The 23,933-nt window shown below is 44.8% G+C and overlaps 1 protein-coding gene across 1 annotated transcript; it reads left to right on the forward strand.

Moving 5' to 3' along the window:
* Nucleotides 1–861: 861 nt before the first annotated feature.
* On the forward strand, nt 862–22,533 carry CYP2U1 (cytochrome P450 family 2 subfamily U member 1). The gene is made up of 6 exons (XM_025182719.2): nt 862–1,370; nt 9,763–10,398; nt 14,009–14,170; nt 14,828–14,995; nt 15,501–15,771; nt 17,410–22,533. The coding sequence occupies exons 1-5, from the start codon at nt 878–880 to the stop codon at nt 15,677–15,679; spliced, it is 1,638 nt and encodes a 545-aa protein (XP_025038504.2). The 5' UTR covers nt 862–877; the 3' UTR covers nt 15,680–15,771; nt 17,410–22,533.
* The last annotated feature ends 1,400 nt before the right edge of the window (nt 22,534–23,933 follow it).

The following is a 23,933-nucleotide window of genomic DNA, read 5'->3' on the forward strand; positions in this document are numbered from 1 at the left end:
GTACAAAATCAGCCGCTATTCCGGAAAAGCTACGCTGCTCCCGCTTGGGCATAAGTCCTTATTCCGGAACACTGTTCCGGAAAAGGGCCAGTGTAGACAGCCCAGTAGTCTTTTCCGGAAAAAAGCCCCAATCGCGAAAATGACGATCGGGGCTCTTTTCCGGAAAAGCGCGTCTACATTGGCCACAGATGCTTTTCCGGAAAAAGGGCTTTTCCGGAAAAGCATCTGTGACCAATGTAGATGCTCTTTTCCGGAAATACTTATAACAAAAACTATTCTGTTTTAAGCATTTCCCGAAATTCATGCCAGTGTAGATGTAGCCAAGGGGAATAATCACTTCTGCTGGCAATGCGCCTCCTAATGCAATCTAATATGCCATTAGCCTTCTTGGCTACAAGGGCACACTGTTGACTCATATCCAGCTTCTCATCCACTGTAACCCCCAGGTCCTTTTCTGCAGAACTGCTACCTGGCCAGTCAGGCCCCAGCCTTATCCCGAGATGTATGTTGGTTTGTATGCTTAGCCCTGGCAGGTGCCACGGGAGTGGGTGGGGCCAAAGGAAAAGGAAGGGGGCGGCTATTTTCCTGCCCCGTTCCTAGCCAGCCCCCTTTCCCATTTGCAAACATCTGGGAGTCGCGGCATGGTTCAGGAAAGCGCCAAGGTCCTTCTCCCCCTCCGCCCCGCGCGCTGGCTCTCCTGCCGGCGGGGGCTGGAGCGGAGGCAGCGCTGGGAAGAGCGAAGCCCCGGGGCTCAGGCCATTACGCGGCTCGCTGGGGGGGGGGGGGGCGGGACAGAAGGGGGAGGAGTCGGGGCTTCTCCCCGGGGTCTGTGGCGAGCGGTGACGCACGGAGCTCCGCCCCCAGGCGCTCGCAGCCAATGGCAGGAGGCGGGGCCGGGCGCTGGCTGCTGCTGGAGGCGCCCGGGCGATGTAGCGGCGCGCGGCGCTCCACGAGCGGCATGGCTGGGTCGGGGCTGCAGGGCTGGCCCGGGTGGGAGCCCGCTTGGGGCGCGCTGCTGGCGGCCGCCGGGCTCCTGCTGGGGCTTTGCTGGCTACTGGGCCGCCCGCCGCGGGGGCTCCCGCCCGGCCCCAGGCCTTGGCCGCTGGTGGGCAACTTCGGCTTCGCGCTGCTGCCCGGCCGGCTGCGGCAGAGGTGGCTGCGGGGCGGAGAGTCCCGGCCGCTCTCCCCGCACCTGTTGCTGACCGGCCTGGCCCAGGTCTACGGCAGCGTCTTCTGCCTCTTCGTGGGCAGCCGCCCCATGATCGTGCTCAGCGACTTCGAGGCGGTGCGGCAGGCGCTAGTCGGCCAGGCCGAGGTGTTCAGCGACCGGCCCAGCGTGCCCATCGTGGCCATGCTCACCAAGAAAAAGGGTGAGCGCAGGGGCCGGGGGGAGCAGCCGAGCGACCCCTCCCTCCCCCGGCCTGACTGGGGCGCGGCCCTGGGGTCCCGGCAGGAGGGAAACGTGGCCAGGCGGCTTCCCTGCCAGCCGGGCTTGCGGGAGGGAGTGCCCGGAAAGGGGCAAACCTCACCTTTCCCAACAAGCCTCTAACCCTGGTGGTAGCCGGGTGTGATGTCTGGAGTTGACAAGGGCTGGGCTGCTTATAATCTCACCAACAAAGGCTCGACACACAGCAGTGCCGGGAAGAGCTGGGCCTTTGTTTCCTGAGCTCAGTCAATTGTCTTGGGTAAGATTATTACGGGTCATGTGGCAGCCAGAATCCGTATCCGCTGACTGTAGCAGCTGTTGTCAGTCCCCTCCTGCGCCCTCCTCCTCGTGTGCAGCTACGAACAAGCATGATACAAAGTATCTTTGGGTGTGGTGGGAGCGGATACCAAAGCATTGGCTCGCTTATTTTTCCTGAAAGGCTTAGGCTCTAGGTTCAGGGAGGAAGGATGGTGTGGTAGAGGCCTCATTTATGCTCAAAAAATTGAGTAAGCTGTGATCCTGAGTGATACTGTTAGCTGACCTAACCCTAAGTTAGTTGATGGAACAACTCTTTCAACCTAGCTATTGCCTCTTGAGGAGGTGGAGAAATACTATGCTGAGTGGAGAGCTCTGCTCATCACTGTACGGAACAGTCAACACTGAGCACTGTAGCATTGCTACTGTAGTGTTTCAAGGGTAGAGAAGCCCTAACTCACGGGATTCGGTCTTAGTACATCTGGGTTCAATTATCAGATCTACCCCAGACTTCCTGCAAAGCTTGGGAAGACTATCTCCCTCTTTATTCTCCATTTCTAAAATGAGGCAAACAGTATTTCTGTACATAATAAGGGAAGGTGTACAGTAAATTCTTTACCTTTTTGCAAGATATATCATGACAGTGATGGGTGGGGACCTACTCAGATAAAAGGTGAATAAGAATTGGTTATGTAAATTTAGGTTGGTTAGGTTAGTTTAAATATTTTAATTGAATGTGAAAAATTCACATCCCAAGGCAGCATAGTTAAACTTAGTACCCATGTGAACAGCGCTAGGTTGACAGAAGAATTTTTCCATTGACCTATCTATTGCCTCTCAGGGAGATGAATTACCTACAGCTCCTGGAAGTTTTACAGTGCCAGAGCTGCAGCTGTACCTCTCTAACATTTAAACAGCATACAAACCCTTAGTAGGGATGAATGAGAAGAATTGGGATTATTTTGTAAACCTGACTAAATTGCTAAAGCCAACTGTGATGGGAACCTACATGCAGGATGCATCTCTGTACTGAAGTTGCAAGCAAAGCTGTTGCCAACTGTTATCTTGGCTATATCTGTCATATGGGGCATGTGATTGGCAATTTGCTTAGGCTTACACATTTTTCTGGTTAGGTGAAGTATGAGCACCCTGGCTTTATAGGACGGCTTTATCTACACTAGAAAGTTTAAAATGCAGCTGTGGCAGTGTAGCCAGAGAGCTCTTCCAGTGCTCTAGGGGTAAATCACTTACATGAGGGGAGTAGCTATCTGTGCTGTGAGCATAGCTCCCAGTGCTGTAGCCTGATTTACGCTGCACTGTAACTTGCTGTGCTCTGGAGGTTCAGGAGGGAGTGTTTTTTCATACCCCAGAGCCAGAAAGTTACTACGCAGTAAAGTGCCAATGTAGACTTAGTCAAAGGTGTAAAATCTCAATAAAGCCCTTTACCATAGCTGGTGATCAGCTTACACCCTAAAGCAGGAATTTCAAACTCCCCGCCCGTGGACAATTCTGAGCCAAAGCAATGGTGCTGGTTAGCCCAGGAGTCCTGGCAGGCTGGTGAAGTGGACTGTCTGTTGCTGTTCCTCAAGCCCTGCTCCTTCCCGCCATTGCTCTTTGTCCCCTCCCCCCCATGGCACCCCATCCCTTGAGGACATGGCTTTGGGTATTACTGGAGGGTCCTGGCACCATGCAGCAGTAGTGGCTGGGTTCTCCTGAGCTTCCTGTGACTGCAGGAGCTGCGGGGAAGGAAAGTGGCAAAAGAGCACCCACCAAGCACTATGAATGAGATTCGCGAGCCAGATTGTACAAGTGCTCTAGCCTGGGATGGCCTGGGAGTTTGAGAACCTTGCACTAAAGCATGAGAGATGAGAAGCTTGGTCATTTTATCTCTAGGTAAAGTAAAGGAGAGGTGTCTTGTTTATGTGCAGGAATTTAAAGAAGCAAGTGTCTGTCATTTGAGGACTTACTGGTGTAACAGCTTTATCAGAAGACATTTCAAGTAGTTCAGTGAGAAGCTTAGATAACTGAGTACTTCTCTAGGTCTGGCAGACAAAAGTAATACTGCTTATATGTGGGATCCTATGGAATCTCGTTGATACATGAATACATAGTGTTTGCTGGGGATATTTAAGTCCAGCTCTGCATTTATTGGTTGTTAGCTGGGATGCCTCAAAAGCCTAAGGGGGCATTTTCAATCAGCCACTGAAGGATTGATTGTGGCAACTGTCTTTAAAAATGGCATATATGTTATGTTTCTTTAGCAAATTAATGTTTCTTTACATAAAAAGTTGAGGGCCTTTCTTGAATCAAGTATAAACCTCTTACGGGTGGCATCTGTGTGTCTGTATATACGCATCCCTTTTCTGAAGGGAGGAGGGACACACAGGAGGTTTGCTAATGTATTCTGTACTTTTTGAAATAGAGCTTTGTTTGACAGTCCCCCTCACCCTCCGATTGATAAATAATTAGTCTAGTGTCCAAGTCTTGGTATATTTAGTTCTAGACCAGTGCCAGAATATCACTATAATGAGAGGCCAGTGACCTCTCATCTGTCTCACATTCATCATGCTGGTATCTGAGTGTTGTGTGACAGTTACATTAAATAAATGTAAGAGGTGTAGTAGCTGTGTTAGTTTGTAACTTTAAAAAAAGAGTAGTCATGTAGCACCTGAAGACTAACAAAAATATATTAAACAAGTGGTTTCCTGACGTTAGTCTCCTTCTACTAATAGGCATTTGAGTTTGTAGGCCTAATCCTAGGTTTCCTAAAAGTAAGGTGAGCCATAGAGGAGGAGGTTTGCATGGAGTTCCATGTCTGAGGGCTAGTTTCTGAAAGTTTCTTTTTCCTGCTCTTTTATGAATTTCAGCTATTAATGTTTTCATTGTTTCTAATGAGTGTAATTGATTGAGTGGCTCTTGCTCTTTGAAGTAGTCCAGGCCTGGCTCTGAGGGCTTTAAAAGTCAAGGCCAGGAGTTTGACTTTGATCTTTATCTTATAGGTAGCCAGTGAAAAAGTGCAGAGTCCCAAGGTGATGTGACTGTGTGGGAGAGAAAGTAGTTTGCTGAATTTTTAACCACCTGATGTTTTTATCAGGTTTTAAGCTTTGTGAACCTGGGCTTGAAAAATTCACCAAACTCCAGTTAGCCAGATGTGAAAAGCTGGGGCAGGGATGTTACCAATAAAGACAACTGGGAGCATTTCTCCTCCTCTTTGGACTTCCTGTTTGCTATGTTTACTTGGAAGTAGGGATGTAAAGGACTAATCGACTATCCGATAAGTAAATGCTTATTGGATAATCGACTAGTTGCTGCCCTCCTTGCTGTCTCTTATCAGATAAATGCAGCTGGGGGAGGGGGCAGTGCTGCATGGAGCCTGGGGCTCTTCCGCATTTGAAAGCAGAAGTGCCCGCATGGAGCCCTGACTCAGTGGGACTTCCCGCTGGCCCTGGGCTCCATGTGGCGTTCCAACTTTGAAATGCACAAGAGCCCCTGCTTATCGGGGCTTATCGACTAGTCGATGGAAATTCCATTGACTACTCGACTAGTAAATTAATCGCTACTTAATATCCCTACTTGGAAGGAAAGCTAATAGCAGTACCTCCCATGGAAAATATTAGCTGCAGTTAGTATGGAGAGTGTCTGTCACTCTCTATGCTAACAGCTGTTGGGGGTCCTCTCATGAATACCTTCAGTACTTGCCTCTGCTGCTATCTGCAGCTATGTTGAGCAGCAGCAACAGATTCCAAATTAAGTGATCTTTGACTATATCACTCACTGGAATCCACAAAGTTTTGAGTAGCAGCTATGAAACTGTCTGGTCCTGTTAGCCCTCATGTACGCTGTGCTAATAGAAGCTGGGAGTGGGTAACAGCGGATGGATTACCTGTTCAGTTCATTTCTGCTGGGGCACCTGGCACTGGCTACTGTCGGGAGTCAGGATACTAGTCTAGATGGATCTTCGATCTGACGCAGGATGGCCGTTCTTATGTTCTTAACATTTTTCTTCAGGCTTTCCACTAATGATGTTAAATTGCATTTAATCAGCTAAGTGCGTAGTCAATGGAATTTACATCGACTACTTGATTAGTTGATAAGGGGGGAAATTGCAGAGCTGCAGCAGGGTTAGCTCCCAGTCTGGGGAACTAATCCTGTTGTGGCTCTGCCTTTTAAGTGTATTAAGGCCTCTGACTTCCCTACCCCACTGCGGTGATGGTGTTGGGGGGGGGGGGGAAAACTAGCATTTAAGCAGGCTCCCACTAGTACCAGCTCCTGCTTCCCCCCTCACCCCCTCCCCAAACTGCCTCTAATAGGGCAGGGGGGTGGGGAGAAGTCACTAGTTGAGTAGTGACTCAACAAGTTGCTTACATACCTACTTGCCACCAGTAAACTGTCACAGCTCAGCTCCACCTGTGGCAACAAAGTTGGGGCGTGAATATAGACTGGCAGCATATGGCAACCTCTGTTTTAACTGCTACATCATCCAGAGCTGATCTGAGTAGTGTTGGACTGGATGGCAATAAAAGCACCAACAGCAAGTCCACCCTAGCCTTTCCACCATTGCTGTGGCCACTGCAGCTGCACAAGTGGCCGTGCAATGATGAGAAAGCGGAAGAGAAAAGCTAGTGCTGGTTTTGGTCAGCAGGGTGAGATGAGATTGGAGGTGTCTCCTCTGCAGTTTTTCTTAACTGAATAGGATAGCTGGTGTATTTTGGGAAAATATGGGTGGGTGATCCATAATAAATATTTCTATAGGGCACAGAGTAGGGATGTTAAATTTAGTTTGATCAACTAATAAACCGATTGATTTTTCCATTGATTAGTTGATAAGCAGAGAGCTGCAGTGAGGTTAGCTCTCCGTTCTGCCTTTTAAATGGATTAAGAGCCTTTCTGATGGAGGCATCTTACATCCCTAGCACAGAGTACGCTGAGGACATACACGGACGGGAACATCAACACCACCTGCAAAAGTGCATCTTGGGATATTTTTTCTAGTCTGATAAGAATGGGGACTTGCAGACCAGACATTATACTGCAAAATAAGCATGTGCTTCTGCATTATGATTAGGGATGTTAAATATCAATTAATTAACTAATTGAATAGTCAATGGGATTTCTGTCTACTATTTGATAAAGACTAGCACGCGTTCTGCCTTGGAAATGTACAAGAGCCCTAGGAACACCGCATGGAGCAGGGACTCCTATATGTTTCAAAGATGAAGCGCCGCACAGAACCTGGGGCCAGTGGGGGACTTCACACTTGCCCTGGGCTCTACGTGGTGTTTCAATCTTTGAAATGCTGGAGTCCTGCTGGGGCTCTTGTGTCCTCTTTGAAATGCACGTTGCCGCTGTGCCCCCACCCCGTCCTACAGAGCTGGAGGTGGGGGGAACTGGCTTTTAAGTCGGCTGTCCCTATCACCCTCTTCCCCCTCCCCTTTGCTGCCTCTTTGTGATAGAGGCAGCAAGGGGGGAGGAAGGGAAGCAGCTAGTTGACTAATGTGTTGACTATCCAATAAGCTTTTGCTTATTGGATAGTCGATTAGTCACTTACATACCTAATTATGATAACTGTTTGCTAGCCCAACTCCTCTTTAGGGTAGGGCAGAGTTGGCCAGTGCAGAAACCAGTGCACACGAACATTTTAGATACAATATTAACAAACATTTAAATTCCACAAGTGGAGAGGAGAGGAGTTGTACAGATAAGGTCTGAATTTCACTCTGTGGTTGCATTGAAAAGCTCTGTGCAGCAGCAAAGAAATTGAAATCTGCAGGCTCGGGAACATGTTACTGGCTTATGTGCGATTTGTATTTGGAAAGGTTTCTTAGCAGCACTCTGTTATGGGATAGGTTCCTGGAGTTCAAATGCATCACACTTTCAAAAATGAAATCTTAAATTTTACAGAAACTGATACTCTAGGTCCCCTTACTTAGAAGCCAAGCACTTGGTTCTAACTCTGGTAAATAGTAGATATTGGATCTTAATTGCCACGTTGGCTACTCTAAAGTGCTTGTGTCTGCTTTCCTTTCAATATTACTTGGAAGCCATTATCTTGAGAGAATGTGGAACTAAACATTGGTGCTTTATGGTCTCTGAAAGTTCTGCATTCCAAGCTTAATTTAATGTAGGCACCAGGGATACCAATGGGTAGTCTTAATGGGTAATGCTTACTGGGAAACAGTTAACATTAAGTTTAACTCATTAACTGATTAAAGGGGCAGATGGGAGCTCCTCCAGTGGCCTCCCACCCGCAATGCAGGAGGCTGGTTAACTGGTTAACATTTTAAATTGGGTTTTATGTTCCTCTTTAGACATTATCATAAACAGTTGTATTTGTTTATGAATAAAAAATGTTTGGTGTAAATTGCTTAGAAAGTAAACATGAAATATTCACTGTTTTTATAATGCAAATTCTCCATAGAAAAATACCAATTAAAAAAAAATAACAATTCTTCTGCATCTCTTTGTACTGCTATAATTGATCTTGGAGCAAATTAACCCTGAAACCATAAACAAGTTAATTAAAGTTCTGTAGTCCGGTGATGGACAACCTAGGCTAGTGAGTAGGCTGCATGAGTGGACCTTCTTCATCTCAGTGGGTTGCAAGATTGTTTTAATCTAGATGGTCTCCTGCAGTTTTCCTAACTACACTTGCATACCTAGAATCTGCCGGCTGTGCCAATTAGGGATGTTAAAATGTGTGTGTTTGGATAAATGTGTAACTACTGAAAAATTACATGCTTACACACGGGGGCAGGCAGACCCCTTTTTTACCCCCACTGCCTCCCCCCGCTCACTAGTGCTGCTGCCTCCCCACTGTTAGGACATATATAGGCCTTTTCAGGCAGTCCTGAATATCTAAGAACAAAGAATCAATACCCAGTCTACATGTCTGAGGCCTTGTCCTTAAGCTAAGTCTTTTGGCACGTTCCAAACCAGTCCAAAGCATTCATATTGAAATAAGGCACATTCCAACAATTTGGGGCTGTTGTCTAAGGCCTACAGATAAAGGGAAGAGCCTAGAAACTTAGGTTGATAGCTTTCTGTCTGGCAAGGACCCACTCCCCCTCTCTCTATCAGGTTCTTTGATTGTTTCTGTCTCCTGTATAATTAATTTTGCTGGGTGTAAACCAATTAAGAGGGTAGGATATCAATGGTTAGATAATCATGTTATAATATGCTAGGATTGGTTAATTATATTTCAGTAGAATGACTGGTTAAAGTATACCTGAAAATATTGCTATATAAATTAGGAAGACACAGGAAATGAGTGGGGGGGTGGGGGAGACTGGGTTCATGCTGGAAGCTAATCCTAATAAACATTGAATTGTTTGCATCTCTGGACTTCAAGTATTGTTGTTTGTTCACGTGAGAAGGGCCAGGCAGGTTGGAGGGTGAAGGGATAAACCTTCTGACAGCTGCCCCCTCTCCCCCTCCGCTCTGCTGCCTCTGATACAGCTGCAGCAAGGGGGGAGGCTGTGTATAACTGTGCTCGTTAACCGATAAGCTCAGGCTCTTAGTTAAGTGTGTGCATGGGTACACGTTCACATTCCTAGTGCCAATTGAACCATAGCAATGCTTTGATTGGATTTAGAGGGAGCGCACAGCTCTCATGGTCAATGTTGTGTGCCGTCAGTAAGCACCTTACTTCACATGCCCTTGCTTTATATGCATGTCACTTTTGTAATATCAGTAGGAAAAAAACCTATAAAGATGGAAACCAGTGGAATCTGGCAGCCGTGTGCAAGGGCAATAGTAAACAAAATGTCTTGTGGTCCCCACATAGAACCCCAATGGGCTAGAAGTTGCCCACCACTGATCTAGTCTAAATGCTTATTGCAGTGATCAGTACAATTCCATTTGTGGATTTAAACCCAATGCCATGTAAGAATCTTTGGCGCTGGAACAATGTCATCTTTCTCGAGCTTCTAGGTCTGTGCTTTGATCACATGATTCTCCTTCCTTTTTAGAAAGTTCCTATTCTGGTTGTGAATCTGTGGTTTTTGGGGGTGGAAGGATTAAATGTATTACTGTGAGAATACAGCTGTTTAATTTGGGATTCACCTTTTCCCTCCCTCCCCCAGGTGTTGTTTTTGCACCATATGGCCCAGTATGGAGACAACAGAGGAAATTTTCTCACTCGACTCTTCGTCATTTTGGATTAGGAAAGCATAGTCTGGAACCCAAAATCATTGAAGAGCTGGAGTATGTGAAGGAGGAAATGTTAAAACATGGAAAGGATCCATTTAACCCCTTTCCTATCATCAGCAACTCGGTGTCCAATGTTATCTGTTCTATGGCCTTTGGCAGGCGCTTTGACTATGAAGACATTGAGTTTAAGATCATGCTAAGGCTAATGTCACGTGCGCTAGAGATAAGCGTAAGCAGTCATGTACTTCTGGTCAACATTTGTCCTTGGCTGTATTATCTTCCCTTTGGTCTTTTCAGGGAACTGAGACAAATTGAATTAGATGTCACAGTTTTTCTAAAGAAAATAATTGCTCAGCACAGGGACACCCTGGATAGAGAAAATCCTAGGGACTTCATTGATATGTATCTCCTCCAAGTGGAAGAAGAGAGAAAGAGCAGCAGTGAGAGCAGCTTTAACGAAGACTACTTGTTTTTTATCATTGGTGACCTCTTCGTTGCAGGCACTGACACCACTACCAACACACTGCTTTGGTGTCTGCTCTATATGTCTCTCCACCCAGATGTGCAAGGTAAATTAGAATTTGCTAACTGTTTATTCTGTACTGGACTGCAAGACTGGTTTGTTTTTTGTATGTGGTGCTGTATTTTATCAGGAAGGCAGATAGGCAAGTAACCACAAATTGTTTCCTACTTACATATTTAACTTCAGATCAGGGATGTTAAATATAGGTTAATTCAATATTCACATAACCTCATGCATTCTTATCGGTTAGTCAACTATTCTATAGTTCCCTGGGGCCGGCAGGCAGTGCACTCTGGTCTCACACCTGGGGAGCCCCCGGCCACTCCGTGCTACTGCCTCTTTATCAGACAGCAGCACTGAGTGCCATGCTGGAGCTGGTCCACGAGGGGAGCCAGTTTAAAACCCAGCTCCCCATGCAGATCGTCTGTCGGTCACCCTGTGCTGCCTCTGATAGAGGCAGCAGAACGGGGTGGCAGTAGCTCCTGTCTAGGGGGGGGATCTGAGTGCCTTGACCCAGCACAAATCAGATCTGAGCCAGGCTGCCTGCCCGCCTGGCTCCTAATACACTTCAAATGTAGAGCGACAATAGGGGTAGGTCTAGGACTAAGCCAGGCAGCTGGTCAGCTTGATCAAAAATGTACTGGAAGGGGGAGGGAAATGCATGTGGTCTATAGCATTAACCAATCAGCAAAAGCTTATAGGTTAATCAGCTACACTACTGCATCCCTATTTCAAATTATCATCAATGTAAAGGGCTAATACATAGTAGAACACCATGATATCCTAGTTTTTTATGTACGTGGATATATATATTAAATCAAATACAACTCCTCCCCCCTCACACACACACACACCAAAAAAAAAAAAAAACCTACAATCCTGGACTGTGGAAATGAGAAGTGTACTACTTTAAAATACCTCCAATGGCATTAACACTGCCCATGTAATCCCTGTCATCCTGTTCATTTGCCACCTCGGTAAGGCAAGTATTGCAGCCAGTTGTTATGTCAAACTTGAATATATTGAGGGTTTTGGCCAGGATTCCCCCTGTAGGTTTCAGAGTCTGAGCTCCAGCTCCAGCTGCAATATCTACTAGACAAAGAAGGCCTCAAGTACGAGGGACTGAGACATGGCTAAAATAAGTACTGCCTACAATACTACTGTCAGTGCCTTTTAATCTCTTGAAAAAGGTCAAGGTAACGATTTATTCTCCAAACTCAGTCATAACTCGTCCTTGGGCAAAGGTTGCGCAATTGGACAGCAGTCCAGTGTTTTGAAGATGAATGAGTCCACTCAGTGCTAATTTAAAGCACTGTGTTATTGCATGTGGTTAGGTTAGAGCAGCCAAATACCATTTCGCCCAGGGACAAACTCTTTTCTAGGGTGTCCATATTTCTTAAATTTAAAATCGGGATGGCCCAGGGTGGGTTAGCTCTGAAGGCAGTGCTGCCTGCCAACAACAAATTTCTCCATTGCTGCTGGCAGGCAGTGTTGCCTTCAGCTGACCCCCACGCAGCAGCTGTCACTTTCTACTCTGTCCTTCAGCCAGGACAAATGCCCAGTTTCCATAAACAAGTAGAGATGGCTGAAACACAGCTGAAAAAGGAGACTTTTGGCCTTATGGTGCATATAGTCATCCTCTGAGTCCTGGCTCTCAAGCACCTTCCATAGACAGGCATGGGAGTCTAAATTCTTAACTTTGCTAGATCCTAAAATTCATGTTCTTAGTAAGCCATAAATCCAGTGTCTGTCTTACCGCAATTTATAACCCATTAACCCCCTTGTTTGTTCTATGATTGCAGGGATATAAATGAGCCACTTCATCTTCAATTGTCCCTTTGAAATGTTTTAGTACTTATGCTAGACAATTTGTTCCACTTGATATTTAGTCGTGACGTTGTGCAGCCTGCTCTAAGTTTATGTAAGCTGCATTGCATTGACCAAGTTGTGCGTGTATCTACAGTTAAATTTGTCTTCCCGTCAATGTAAACATCCTAGTTTGGCAACACGGTAACACACCTTCCCTGAGCAGCATTGACTCATGGTCTATGTACTGAGGCCGACTAAGTGAAAGTATAGCCATTGCATTACCTATGGTGACTTTAACAGTCCTCCAACAGCTATCTCACAATGCCAAACACTGACCTCTCTGGTCACAATTCTGAACTCCTCTGTCAAGGGCTTGCAGGGACTGGAAATTAAAAACTCTCCTCTCCTCAAAACCCTAAAATATTTTTAAATGCATTTTCCTGATTGTCCAGCTTAGAAGTTGTTGAGCACACCTAGCAGTTCTCCATTGTTGGGAGAAACTGCCCAGCTGACCATGCCTGGAGTAATTAGGAGATACTGGATTTCTTGGGCTTGGGAGAAAACGCTGCACAGGCTAGGGATGTAAAAAATTAACTGTGTAACCGATAAAAATTCCATCAGACACGTGATTAACAGTGACTTCAGGCCAGTGCTCCCAACTCCCACCTGCCCCTCTGCACTGATACTTATGTATCAGAGGCAGCAGTGCGGGCGGGAAGGGGCAGACATGGGAGTCAGTGTTCTACGGGAGTTGGCTTTTAAATTGGCTTCCTGCGAGCACCAGTTCCTGGGGAGCCGCTGCCTCCCCATATATCAACATGTCATAGCTGAAAATTTCGTTGGATACATGTTCACACAAAAAAAATCTGCTTTTTAACATCCCTAATGCTGAATATTTGGACCTAAGCTAGTCATGTAGACCAGCCTCCATGTTCCTCACTCAAGCAGAAATGTTCTTAACAAACCCATAGATGGCAGCATGTATCGTTTTAGCCAGTGACGATTAGAGGAATCCGTTTCCCAGCCTTAGAGATAATACACTAAACTTTTTCTTGGGCTGACAGAGCAGGTAATTAACCCAAAATTGGTGTTGAGTAGGTGACAGTTCTAACACTGGAAAACTGGCAAGTAGAATAGCCACTAGGGTATGGGATTTCCAGTGGAGTTGTGGGTAAGTAATATTAGCTATTACTTTTGGGGGGGAGGGATAGCTCAGTGGTTTGAGCACTGGCCTGCTAAACCCAGGATTGTGAGTTCAGTTCTTGCAGAGGCCATTTAGGGATTTGAGGCAAAAATTTGTCAGGGATGGTACTTGGTCCTTCTGTGAAGGCAGGGGACTAGACACCTTCCAGTTCTAGGAGATAGGCAATCTCCATTAATTTAATTGTATTTATTAAAAAAAAAAAAAGAAAGAAAAAACCCCTCTGGCCTGCCCTTCCTCTCTTTTTAGATTGAGTTCTTTGGGGCAGGAAAGCACCTAGTGGATGGCGCTGTAATGCAACTTAATGATGAACCTTCACCCTATATAGCATGGGATTGAAAGAAGGAGCTTGCACCTTTCTCCATTATTTTGGGCCTAATATACTTGATGGAGCAGGTTAGAGAATTGGTTTTCATTTATCCTTTAGTAGGGTGGGTGAGGTGAGGCAAGGAGGACAGAGAAAGTGGGTTAGAAAGGACCAGAGAGACCTGAACAGCCGTTAGAAAACTCCTATGCGTTTGGCTGCCTAGAAGTTAGTCTCTAGCCATCATGATCGATAATGTAAATGTAGATCAATCTGAAAGTACATCAGTGCCCTGGCTCCTAGTTTTCATCTTTCTCTTTACTCCTCCCTTCTTTTGCATAGAAAAGGTTCATGCAGAAATTGAAGTGACCATCGGGCATGACCGAGCTCCTTCTCTCGCTGACAAGGCTCGCATGCCATTCACGGAGGCAACCATCATGGAGGTACAAAGGATGACTGTGGTTGTTCCGCTTTCTGTTCCTCGAATGGCCTCAGAAACTGCTAGTAAGTGTTTGTAAGGGTTTTGTGTGTGTGTGCGGTGGGGGAGGGTATTACATTGTATGACTGAAATGTCTGATGGGACAGGTGGTAACTTTGTGGAGTTATTCCGTTACAGATGCAACTTCAGTGTATAAAATGTCATGTCTTTAGACAGAAAGGGTAGGAATGTTCATCTGCCCATCCAAAGTGGTTAACTTCAGATGCCCATGTGTTTCAAAATTAGAGTCCTATCTGCTTTTGAATTGTGTGAGCCTTTGTTGATAGATCCAGCCTTGGGGAACATTAAAGGAGAATCTCTGCTTTCATTTAAAAAAAAAAAAAAAAGTCTGTAGACCTTTTCCTGGCAGAAAGAGCCTTGAAAGCATTAACATGATGTAAACCGATTGCTAAGCTAGAAAAGAATGTGCTGCTGGTTTCCATTTCTACAGAAAACAAAACCTCAATCCTCTCTCGCAGTCCTGTTGCTGATTCCTATTGCCAGGGTATGATCGTGGTAGAAAGGAATTAGAATGCAGGAATGAGATGCCATGGGCGTTCCTTGTTCATAGCTCAGGATTAAGGCGATAGCGTAATGACTGTAGTCTCTCGTCTGTTAGTTGTGACATCTCTTTTTTGCTCCTAACATCCATCAAAACTCTTGTCTCTGTTTTTGTTTTGAAGTTCTACAGGGATATACTATTCCTAAGGGCAGTGTGATTGTGCCCAACTTGTGGTCAGTGCATAGAGATCCCAATATATGGGAGAGACCAGATGACTTCCAGCCAACAAGATTTCTGGATGAAAATGGCCAGCTAATCAAACGAGAAACGTTCATTCCTTTTGGAATTGGTAAAATATCAAGATACAATTGAAATGGGCTTTTTTGTTTAAAAGTTTGGGGGGAGAGCTACAAGCCTTTGCCGTTTTCTTATTTCATCATAGAAAATATTCTTCATTGTTTAAAATAGAGTAAAAGTTAAACTTATGTGGTTCACACTGATTACTTAAGCTTTATGCGAATTTTTTAAAACTTTTTGGGAGTGACCTGCAAAACACTATAGTTTAATTCCTACCTGATTAAATAAGTGCAACTTCCTCTAAGTTCTATCCCCAAGATGGATCATATGATACTGTAAAAGTGGTTTTACTGTCCTAAAATGTGAGACTGAATTTGCTTCTAATGTCAAACAATAAAACCAAGTGAAGCCCAAACCAAGACACAGAATCCAAATCTTAAGTTCAGATCTGAGTCCCTCTCTGCTTGGAACAAGGTTGTATGAAAACGGTAGGGATGTTGTTGTTAATCCTTATACTATTGACTCATGCAGTATTTACTTTTCTAACCTTTCTTTAGGCAAACGTGTGTGCATGGGAGAGCAGCTGGCAAAAATGGAGTTGTTCTTGATGTTTGTGAATCTGATGCAAAATTTCACCTTTTTGTATCCTGAGAGTGCTACAAAACCAGCCATGGAAGGCAGATTTGGTCTTACTTTAGCTCCATTTCCTTTCAATATAATTGCTTTGAAGAGATGAAGATACTTTTTAATTTTTTTTTTATTTTTAAAGGACTCGGTGAAGAGATACTGCACTTAGAAAATTCAGCTTTATAGTCTTATCATTCTAAGGTATGAAAACCTATTAAATAAAAATGATTGGTGGACATTCCGTGAAACTGAGCTAGTAACTCAAGGTTAGCTGCTGAGTTTTACAAGTGACTTGATGAGAACATGGCAGCTAATTCAATACTCTTTGCCTTTTGGGTTGTTTTTTTTTTTTAAGATACAATTTCCCAATCTGTAATGTTAACTTTGGGATAGAGGACCAAAATAGCACATGACACTTTACCAAATATCAAGTGTTATTTTGATCAATATGTTTTCAAAGCGTTTTGTGTGTACATTTGCCAAACAAACTGAAGGATGTGATCAACTAATACTAAAGGACGCATTAAATGACTGAAGGGATTTGTATCTTTGTAGAAAGAAACATAGTGATTAAATGCTACGTTACTGAATAGTATTAGAAATTACTAGAACAGTAATACTCAGATAAGTCCCACAAATGGCTCCATATCCGAGGTGCAGCCGTGTTAGTCTGTATCTCCAAACACAAAGAGGATGTCAGCTGACGGTCAGGGCAGTGTGTGCGTGTGTGTTACACCCAAGTCTTCAACTGCTGAGACACAAAGTCTCGTTGCAGTGGGCAGCCTAGGAGGCTGGAGGGCGCCCCGAAAAATAGTTTAACGTCTGTGACTTTACTGCTAGGACTGTGGTCCCATCGCAGAGGGCAGCCAACAGGCTCTCAGATGCCCCGAGTTTATAGGAAGAGCTTATTACACCTTAGATTTCAGCTGCTAGAATTCGTAATTCCTTCGCAGCGGGCAGCTTTGGGGAAAGACTGAAAGGTGCTCCAGTGGATTGTGCCACCTGGGTGTGACACAAATCCAAACGCCCAAGCTTTCCCTATATCTGTCCCTAATGACTGGCTGAAGTTCTTTTAAATTGTGCTTGGTTCTATTACAGCAACTGAAGGAGTCAGGTTAAAACTTAAACAGTTACAGGTTTATTGAGGAAGCTTATAAATCATATGGTTGCAATGGCTATTGCTCTATTTCTTAACTACTAGCAAAATATAGATCTTAAAAAATGGTTACAAAGAAGATAAAGATAGAAAAATGGAAATAATGGTACCAAGTAACAGCTTACTCTTTCTATGTGTACACTTAAGACAGAGGACCACATCCAGGTACAATTTTTACCCCCTTCTGTGCCTCTCGACTCCAGCACGTCAGGCCAGGGCCGGTCCCTCAATTCCTAGGAAAGACGAAAATACGAGGTGGGCGTCCCCATAGAACCTCGGGAGGTCAAACACCTAACCCGACCAGCAGGTAGAGGGTAGAATGACACTCAAAGTGAGTGTGTTGCTGGACCTATTTTTATACCCATAGGGTCACGTATTTCTCTTTCTTATCTGTCATGCCAAATGGGGCTGGTCTGTCTTTTGTGAGACCAGTTCTTACAAGGGAGTTGTGAACTTAATTTACACTTGTAAGAGAGAGAACTAAATTGGAATTACTGGGGATTCTTTTCTCAGTGGGAAATTCCTCTCCCAGGGACTGTGTGTGTGTTCGAATCAACATAGGTGCCAGCCGGGCACTCTCGCATATCCTGATCTCGCATCAAAGCAGATCAAAGCTTAATGGCTATGCTGATTGCCTTAATCGCTCTCTCTCCACATATCTGGTTTTTTTTTTTTTTTTTCAGCTTCTCGGGATCAGATGAGCCAGCATAGACTATGCTGATTTTATTGCTCCTTCTCTGCCCTGTATGCTTCAGAGAGGCAAATAAGATGGATGATATGGGGGGTTAGTCTGTCTGGCTACAGAGGAGTCCTGCGGCACCTTAAAGAATAACAGAATTATTTGGACATAAGCTTTTGTGGCAAAGACGCACTTCATCATATGCATCTTTAATGTATGTCCTGTGGCTATTTGCAGCACATATTACTAAAACACTGTGATTTAATTATAGTATAAATATCCTGTCTGGTTAATGTTATTAACCAGTTGTAGTTGATCAGATAACATGACCTAGTAAGTCATTTTGCTGTGAGAATTGTGTACAATAAATGTCACCTGTCATGCTGTTTAAATATGAATATATAGTAAGGATGTTAAAATGCGATTGACTAGTCGATAGGTACTTGCTGTGGCTCTTGTACATTTCAAAGGAGGAATGCGGAACTCCACATACAGCCCCCGGGGCCAGCAGGCGGTCCCACTGACTCTGGGCTGCATGCAAGTGCCTGCTTTGAAATGCACAAGAGTCCGTAGCAGGGGCTTTTGTGCATTTCAAAGCTATGGAGCCTGGGATCAATGGGTGACTGTCCCCTGCTGATCCCAGGTTCCATGCTATGCCGCTAGGAGCCCGGGATCAGCTGGGGACTCCCCAGCTGATCCCGGGTTCTGGGGAAATGCTGTGAGGAGCCAGAGGTCAGCTGGGAGTCTCCAGCTGAACCCAGGCTCCACGGCAGCTGCCCCTTTGAAATGCACGGAGGTGATGGTTTTAAAGGGGCAGCCACCACAGAGTTAATCCACTGACCCCAGGTATTGGAGACTCCCAAGTTGATCCTGGGTTCTGGAGAAATGCTGCGGTAATCCCGGAATCAGCTGGGAAGTCACCAGGGCTCCAGGGCTGCCCCTTTGAATTGTGCAGCGGCAGCGTTTTAAAGGGGCAGGCCGCCGCACAGCTGATCTGCGTATCAGCTGTGCAGTGGCTGCCTTGGAGTTTCAAAGTAGCAGCACCGCATCTCAGAGGCAGCAAGGGGGAGAGGTATGGTAACCAAATAGCCCCAAATATCCGGGACAGTCCCAGATTTCAGCTTCCTGTAGGGGTGTCCCGAAAACCCTTAAAGTCCCGGAAACAGCAGCGCAGGTAACAGTGTGCTGCTGTTTTCGCTCTCCTCTTCCGCTTCTCTCTTCTGGGGGAAAATTCAGGTGTGCAGGCACCTCCTACAGCTTTTCCTGCTGCTCTGGAACCTAGCCAATAAGAGCAGCGGGAGGCGGTGCCTGATTCCTAGCCTTCTCTTCCTTCACTGGCAGGTAGTTCTTTTTGGGAACTATGCTGGGTGAAGCAGCAGCTGCAGTGGATAAGTGGGGCCCCCCTCCACCTCCACTACAAACCCTGCTGCCCTTTAAACCAAATAAGAGCCATGTGGTTCTCCTTAGATTTAAAGGCCAGAGAACTTGCACGGGTTGGGGTAGGGGGGCAGCCCCACTGGGAATCATTGGATGAGTCCAGCCAAGCTACACCTGTGCTGTACTCTGCCTTTTAAACCTAGTTAGAACTGAAGGTTTAAAAGGCAGAGTGCAGAACAGCTGTAATTCAGTTGGGAATTGTCCAATGATTCCCAGTGCAGCTGCACCTCTGCCTTTTAAACTTAGCAAGAGCCACATGGCTCTCATTAGATTTCAAGGGCAGAGAACTTGTGTGGGTCGGGGGCCAGCTGATCTCAAAATCCTCTGGCCCCGGTTTGTGAAGATTGTTAGCTCTGCCCTTTATATCTAAGGAGAACCACATGGCTCTTGCTAAGTTTAAAAGGCAGAGCTGCAGGTGCAAGGGGAATCATTCATTGAGTCCCAGCTGACTTACAGGTGTTCTGCGCTCTGCCTTTTAAATATAGTCAGACCTGAAGGGTCTTGCTAGTTTTAAAAGGCAGAGTGCAGAACAGCTGTAGGTCAGCTGGGAATCAGTGAGCAGGGTGGGTGTTTCCTGAGCATTTGGAACTCCTGCACAATCCTGGGACTCCTACATATCATCATCACCACCACCACCCCTAAAGCAGCAGGGGAAAGAAGTCCCTGGTAGCTCCACAGACTTGGCATTTCAGGAAGCGGGCTGGCTGTTTGGGAGAGAAGGAAGCAGTGCAGTTGCAGGATCCCCTGGCCCCAGGGGTCCCTGTTTCTTCCCCCTAGCCAGACTCTTCTTCCCCCTGGCCAAACCCTCCCACTAGTACCCTGACATCTGCCCCAGGACCATGTCCCCTGCCCCCACCAGCACAGTTGGGGCCACATTAGTGAGGCTGGAGGAGGTGTGGGGGTTGGAGGGGTTGTCTCTTTGCATCTCACTTGTGTGGCTCCAACTGACTTTTCTGTGAGTCAGTGACTCCCTGACTCAAAACAGGTTCCTCGTCCCTCTCATAAATAAAGACAATGCGGAAACCTTTTTTGTTCGACATAATATTTTATTTAAAAATGAAGCCTGGCCAACAAGCCCCAACTGGGGCCAAGTCCCCATCTAGCCACAGCATCATAAATCATAACACTCCTGCACCCTACCCCAGATGCCCAAACCTGAGTCTATCATACACTGGAACCCCCTGTCCTGAGCCTTTCTCATCCCCAAACTCCTGCACCCCCACATCCTCCGTCTTCTGCCATTACGCTCCTGCACCATCCACTCACTGCAAAGCTGTGTCCTGAGCCCATCATACTCCCAACCTCCCAGCCCATAGTCCCTCACATATCCAACCCAAACTCCTGCACCCTCATATCCACAAGCCTGTGGCTTGCTCAGCACCTCACCCTCCAGCTGACCCCAACACTCTAAGCCTGGAGCTTCCTCCCTGAGCCAGCATCCCCTTCTCCACCTCTTCCTGCATCCAAATTCCCTCCCAGACCCTGCACCTCTCACCCCTTCCCACACCCAAATCCCTCATTCTCACCCCAGAGCCCACACCTCCTGTCTGCACAGGATAAAATTAAAAAACAACAAATAGTCTGGTAGCACTTTAAAGACTAACAAAATATGTAGCTGGTTATCTGAAGAAGTGGGCTGTGCCCATGAAAGCTTACGATACTATCTACATGTTTTGTTAATCTTTAAAGTGCTACCGGACTATTTGTTGTTTAAGGTTATCCTGTACAGACTAACTTTGAAGGTTTGAAAATTGACAGTGCAAATGTAAATAATGTAACTTATCTATTTTTTTCTTGTATTTTATTATATTTGTATTGTATTTTTAAATATTTGTATTCATATTAGTTCTTTTCAATGAAGGTGATTCATTACATGTATAATTAAATCATTCATTTTTTTTACACTTTAAGACTTCTCATATGAACAAATTCACAGATCAGAAACTATCCTTTGTCAGATGAGGTGTCCCCATGGTCAAATCCACTCTTTGCAGTCCTATGGTGCACAAAACCACTGGTAGCAGATGGTAGGGTTGCCAGATGGTATCAACAAAAATACCAGACACACTTGACATATCACAATCTACATTACATCTTATTTAGAAAATACTGGACATTTATATTTTCTCAATTTGTTTCCTGAACAGAAAGCTCAAATACTGGAGTGTCTGGTTCAAAACTGGACAGCTGGCAACCCTAGACGATGATGGGAGGAGTTCTTAGAGGGGTCACATTACACCCTTTACTTTCAGTCATATGCCCAGGGGTGGGATTTCCGGTGGCAGGTAGGTGTGGCTAAAGGGAGCAGGGGCGTGGCTAATGTTCCTATTTTTAGTTCAGAAAACATGGTCACCGTAGGGAGAGGGGATGTCGACTAGTCAAAAGACTATCAATAAGCAAATGCTGATCGGATAGTCGACTTGTCTTTAACAATCCTAATATATAGTGCTATAAAACTATCATAAATGAAACAATGAATTCACGCTACTATGGCTCTTTTGGGTAATGTTAAATCAATAATTTGGCTCCTGAAGCACAAAGGCTTGAGTATCACTGGTCTACAGGACACTTTCTGTAACCTGGAAGGCTATTTTTTTTAATGTAAGTGTTTTGTAATTACAGATGGGTCTAAACCAAAATGTCTCACTGGAAAAATTCAGGTTCTAGCTCAGCAGTTCTCAGACTGTGGGTTGGGACCCAAAGTGGGTTGGGACCTCCTTTTAATGGGGTTACCACAGCTTAGACTTGCTGGGGTCCAGAGCTGAAGCTAGAGCCCCACCGCCTGGGACCAAAGCCTATGGACTTCCACCCTAGACAACAGTGCTCTCGTTATAGGCTCCCTGCCCAGGGCTGAAGATTTTGGGCTTTGGCCCTCTGTCCAGACCACTGGGGCTTTGGCTTTGACCCCTATGCAGGGCAGCAGAGCTTGGATTGGCTCAGGTTTGGTCCTTGTTCTTGGAGTTGTGTAGTAATTTTTGTTGTCAGAAGGGAGTTGTGGTGCAATGAAGTTTGAGAACTCCTGCCGTAGCTCATGCTATCTACTGGCAATGTTGACATATCCATAGAAGCAAGCTTCCGACTGAGTTGACAGGCTTGAGCTCATGTTATCGTGGTAGAAAGAGGTGTGTAGACAAAGCTTTTAAGTTGTGGCTTGCCATATCTCCCCCTCTAGATTTCAGAGCCTGAGCTGAGTATCTACGCAACTATTTTTAGCATAATAATGTGGTCATAGTCTGTTGACCTGAGTTTGGAGACTTGCTGCTATAGATGCTTGCTACAATAATAGGCCAAATTAAAACCCCAGGTTCAACAATCATCAAACTCTGAAAATGAAAATACTCAGGAGTCATCTCAGAGTCTGAAATGAGGACAAACCTTGTAATGAGGAATAATCAAGGCCTGCTTCATGTGACTAATTGTATGCTTATTTTGGGGGCACCCAACAGCTAACCTTGAAGTAGTTAGTGTTCTCAGAAAATTCAAAAGTTATCAAGAAATATGCTCATGTCTAATCTTTATAAAACATCTTTTTTTCCCAATGGAATATTTTGAAAGTGTTTGCTACCTGCCTGATGCTAAGGTCACATGACTGGAATGTGAAACTCAATGGCCAGAAAAATGGAGTTGAGTAAACTATTGTCTAAGCTGAGTGAAATGCAAAAAGCAAATAAATGGTGAAAAGTACATTAAATTCTGAAAATTGAAATAATGTAATGCTTTTTATAGCATTCTTAAATTTGAGATTTGTTTTGCTAGTGTCCGTCTTTTTAAAGCTTCCAACCAGCTTCTCGAGGTTAAAATGAAGCATTTTCATTTCCATTGCTGGTTAATACAGTGCCTTTGTATTGTTGAATGATGGCTCAGGTTTGTAAAGTAGCTTGGCATGTTTCTGAGAGAGAGCCTGCAGCATATGAGAACCAAAACTTGACACTTTGCTTTGTAGGTTATAGGTAAAACTGGAAAACTTCTATATAATATGACTATAGAAGAAGAAATGAATTAACTGTAATTTAATGAGCTGTAATCGTGTCTTTTCATACAAGCATCCTAAAAAACATTATAGGATAGAAAAGAACTGAGGTGGGAGAACTAATAACTACAGTAATTATTAGTATATTTAACTTAGTCAAAAATTGACTGCTTTAAAGTAGTAAATATTGCTTTAATCTCTTGCAAGACAAAAAACATCATGTGGTATTCCAGTGTATGCTGTTTATTAACACAACAGATATTGTCAAAAGGCTACCAGTCCTGAATTCGTGAATCTCGCAGTATGACTTTAGCAATGTGAAATTTTGGTCAGCATCAAACTGTTGGAACAGCTTTTTCCAGAAGGTCTATCACATGCTCAGCATGACTAGCTTTCAAAAATTCTTCAGAAGAATGACATTTTTCTTGTAGCGCAGCAACATCATCACTCTTGTTGCAGATTATGAGCAAATTGTAAGAGCTAAAATTAATGGCTATGATCCTACTGCTACCATGAACACCACAAAGTATTGCCTTGTCACATCAGTTCTGGAGGAGCCCAAGACGGAGGAAATTGCTATTGCTGTGGTAAGAATCAGACAACTGATCATAATTAATGTCTGAAGACTTCCAAATTTTGAATAGCTGAAGCTCATATTATCATTACTCTGCATACTTCACAAAGAGTCTTGAAAATTTTCTGGCATGCAGTACTGGCACATTATTTCTCAAAGAATATGAGAAGAGTGGTGATTGAGACATGGAAAAAGCAGGAATAGAGTCTCTGAATTCTGCATGCCTAAAGAGATTGAATGAGACAGTGGTAGATTTTAACTTCACTCATGTCAGTTTCAAAGCCTGAGTGTTCTTCCATAAGCTTGGAGATGCTGACTTGGAGAAAAGGCATCAACTGAAAATGACAGCCAATTCTGTTGCCATGCACCTTCTCCGTAACTCAAAGATCAAAACTAGTAAGTTCAGTAGACAAAGTTGAAGAAAGAGCTCTTCTCAAATTTCTGACAAAACTCTGCCATTTCACTGCTATCCTCTCCATATACTGCAGAAATTTTTTTAAAAAACCCTCATAGTTTCCGAAACCTGCTGTCAAGGATGGCATTTATT

Source organism: Pelodiscus sinensis, chromosome 5, assembly GCF_049634645.1.
Source record: "Pelodiscus sinensis isolate JC-2024 chromosome 5, ASM4963464v1, whole genome shotgun sequence".
In the NCBI taxonomy this organism is placed as follows: domain Eukaryota; kingdom Metazoa; phylum Chordata; order Testudines; family Trionychidae; genus Pelodiscus; species Pelodiscus sinensis.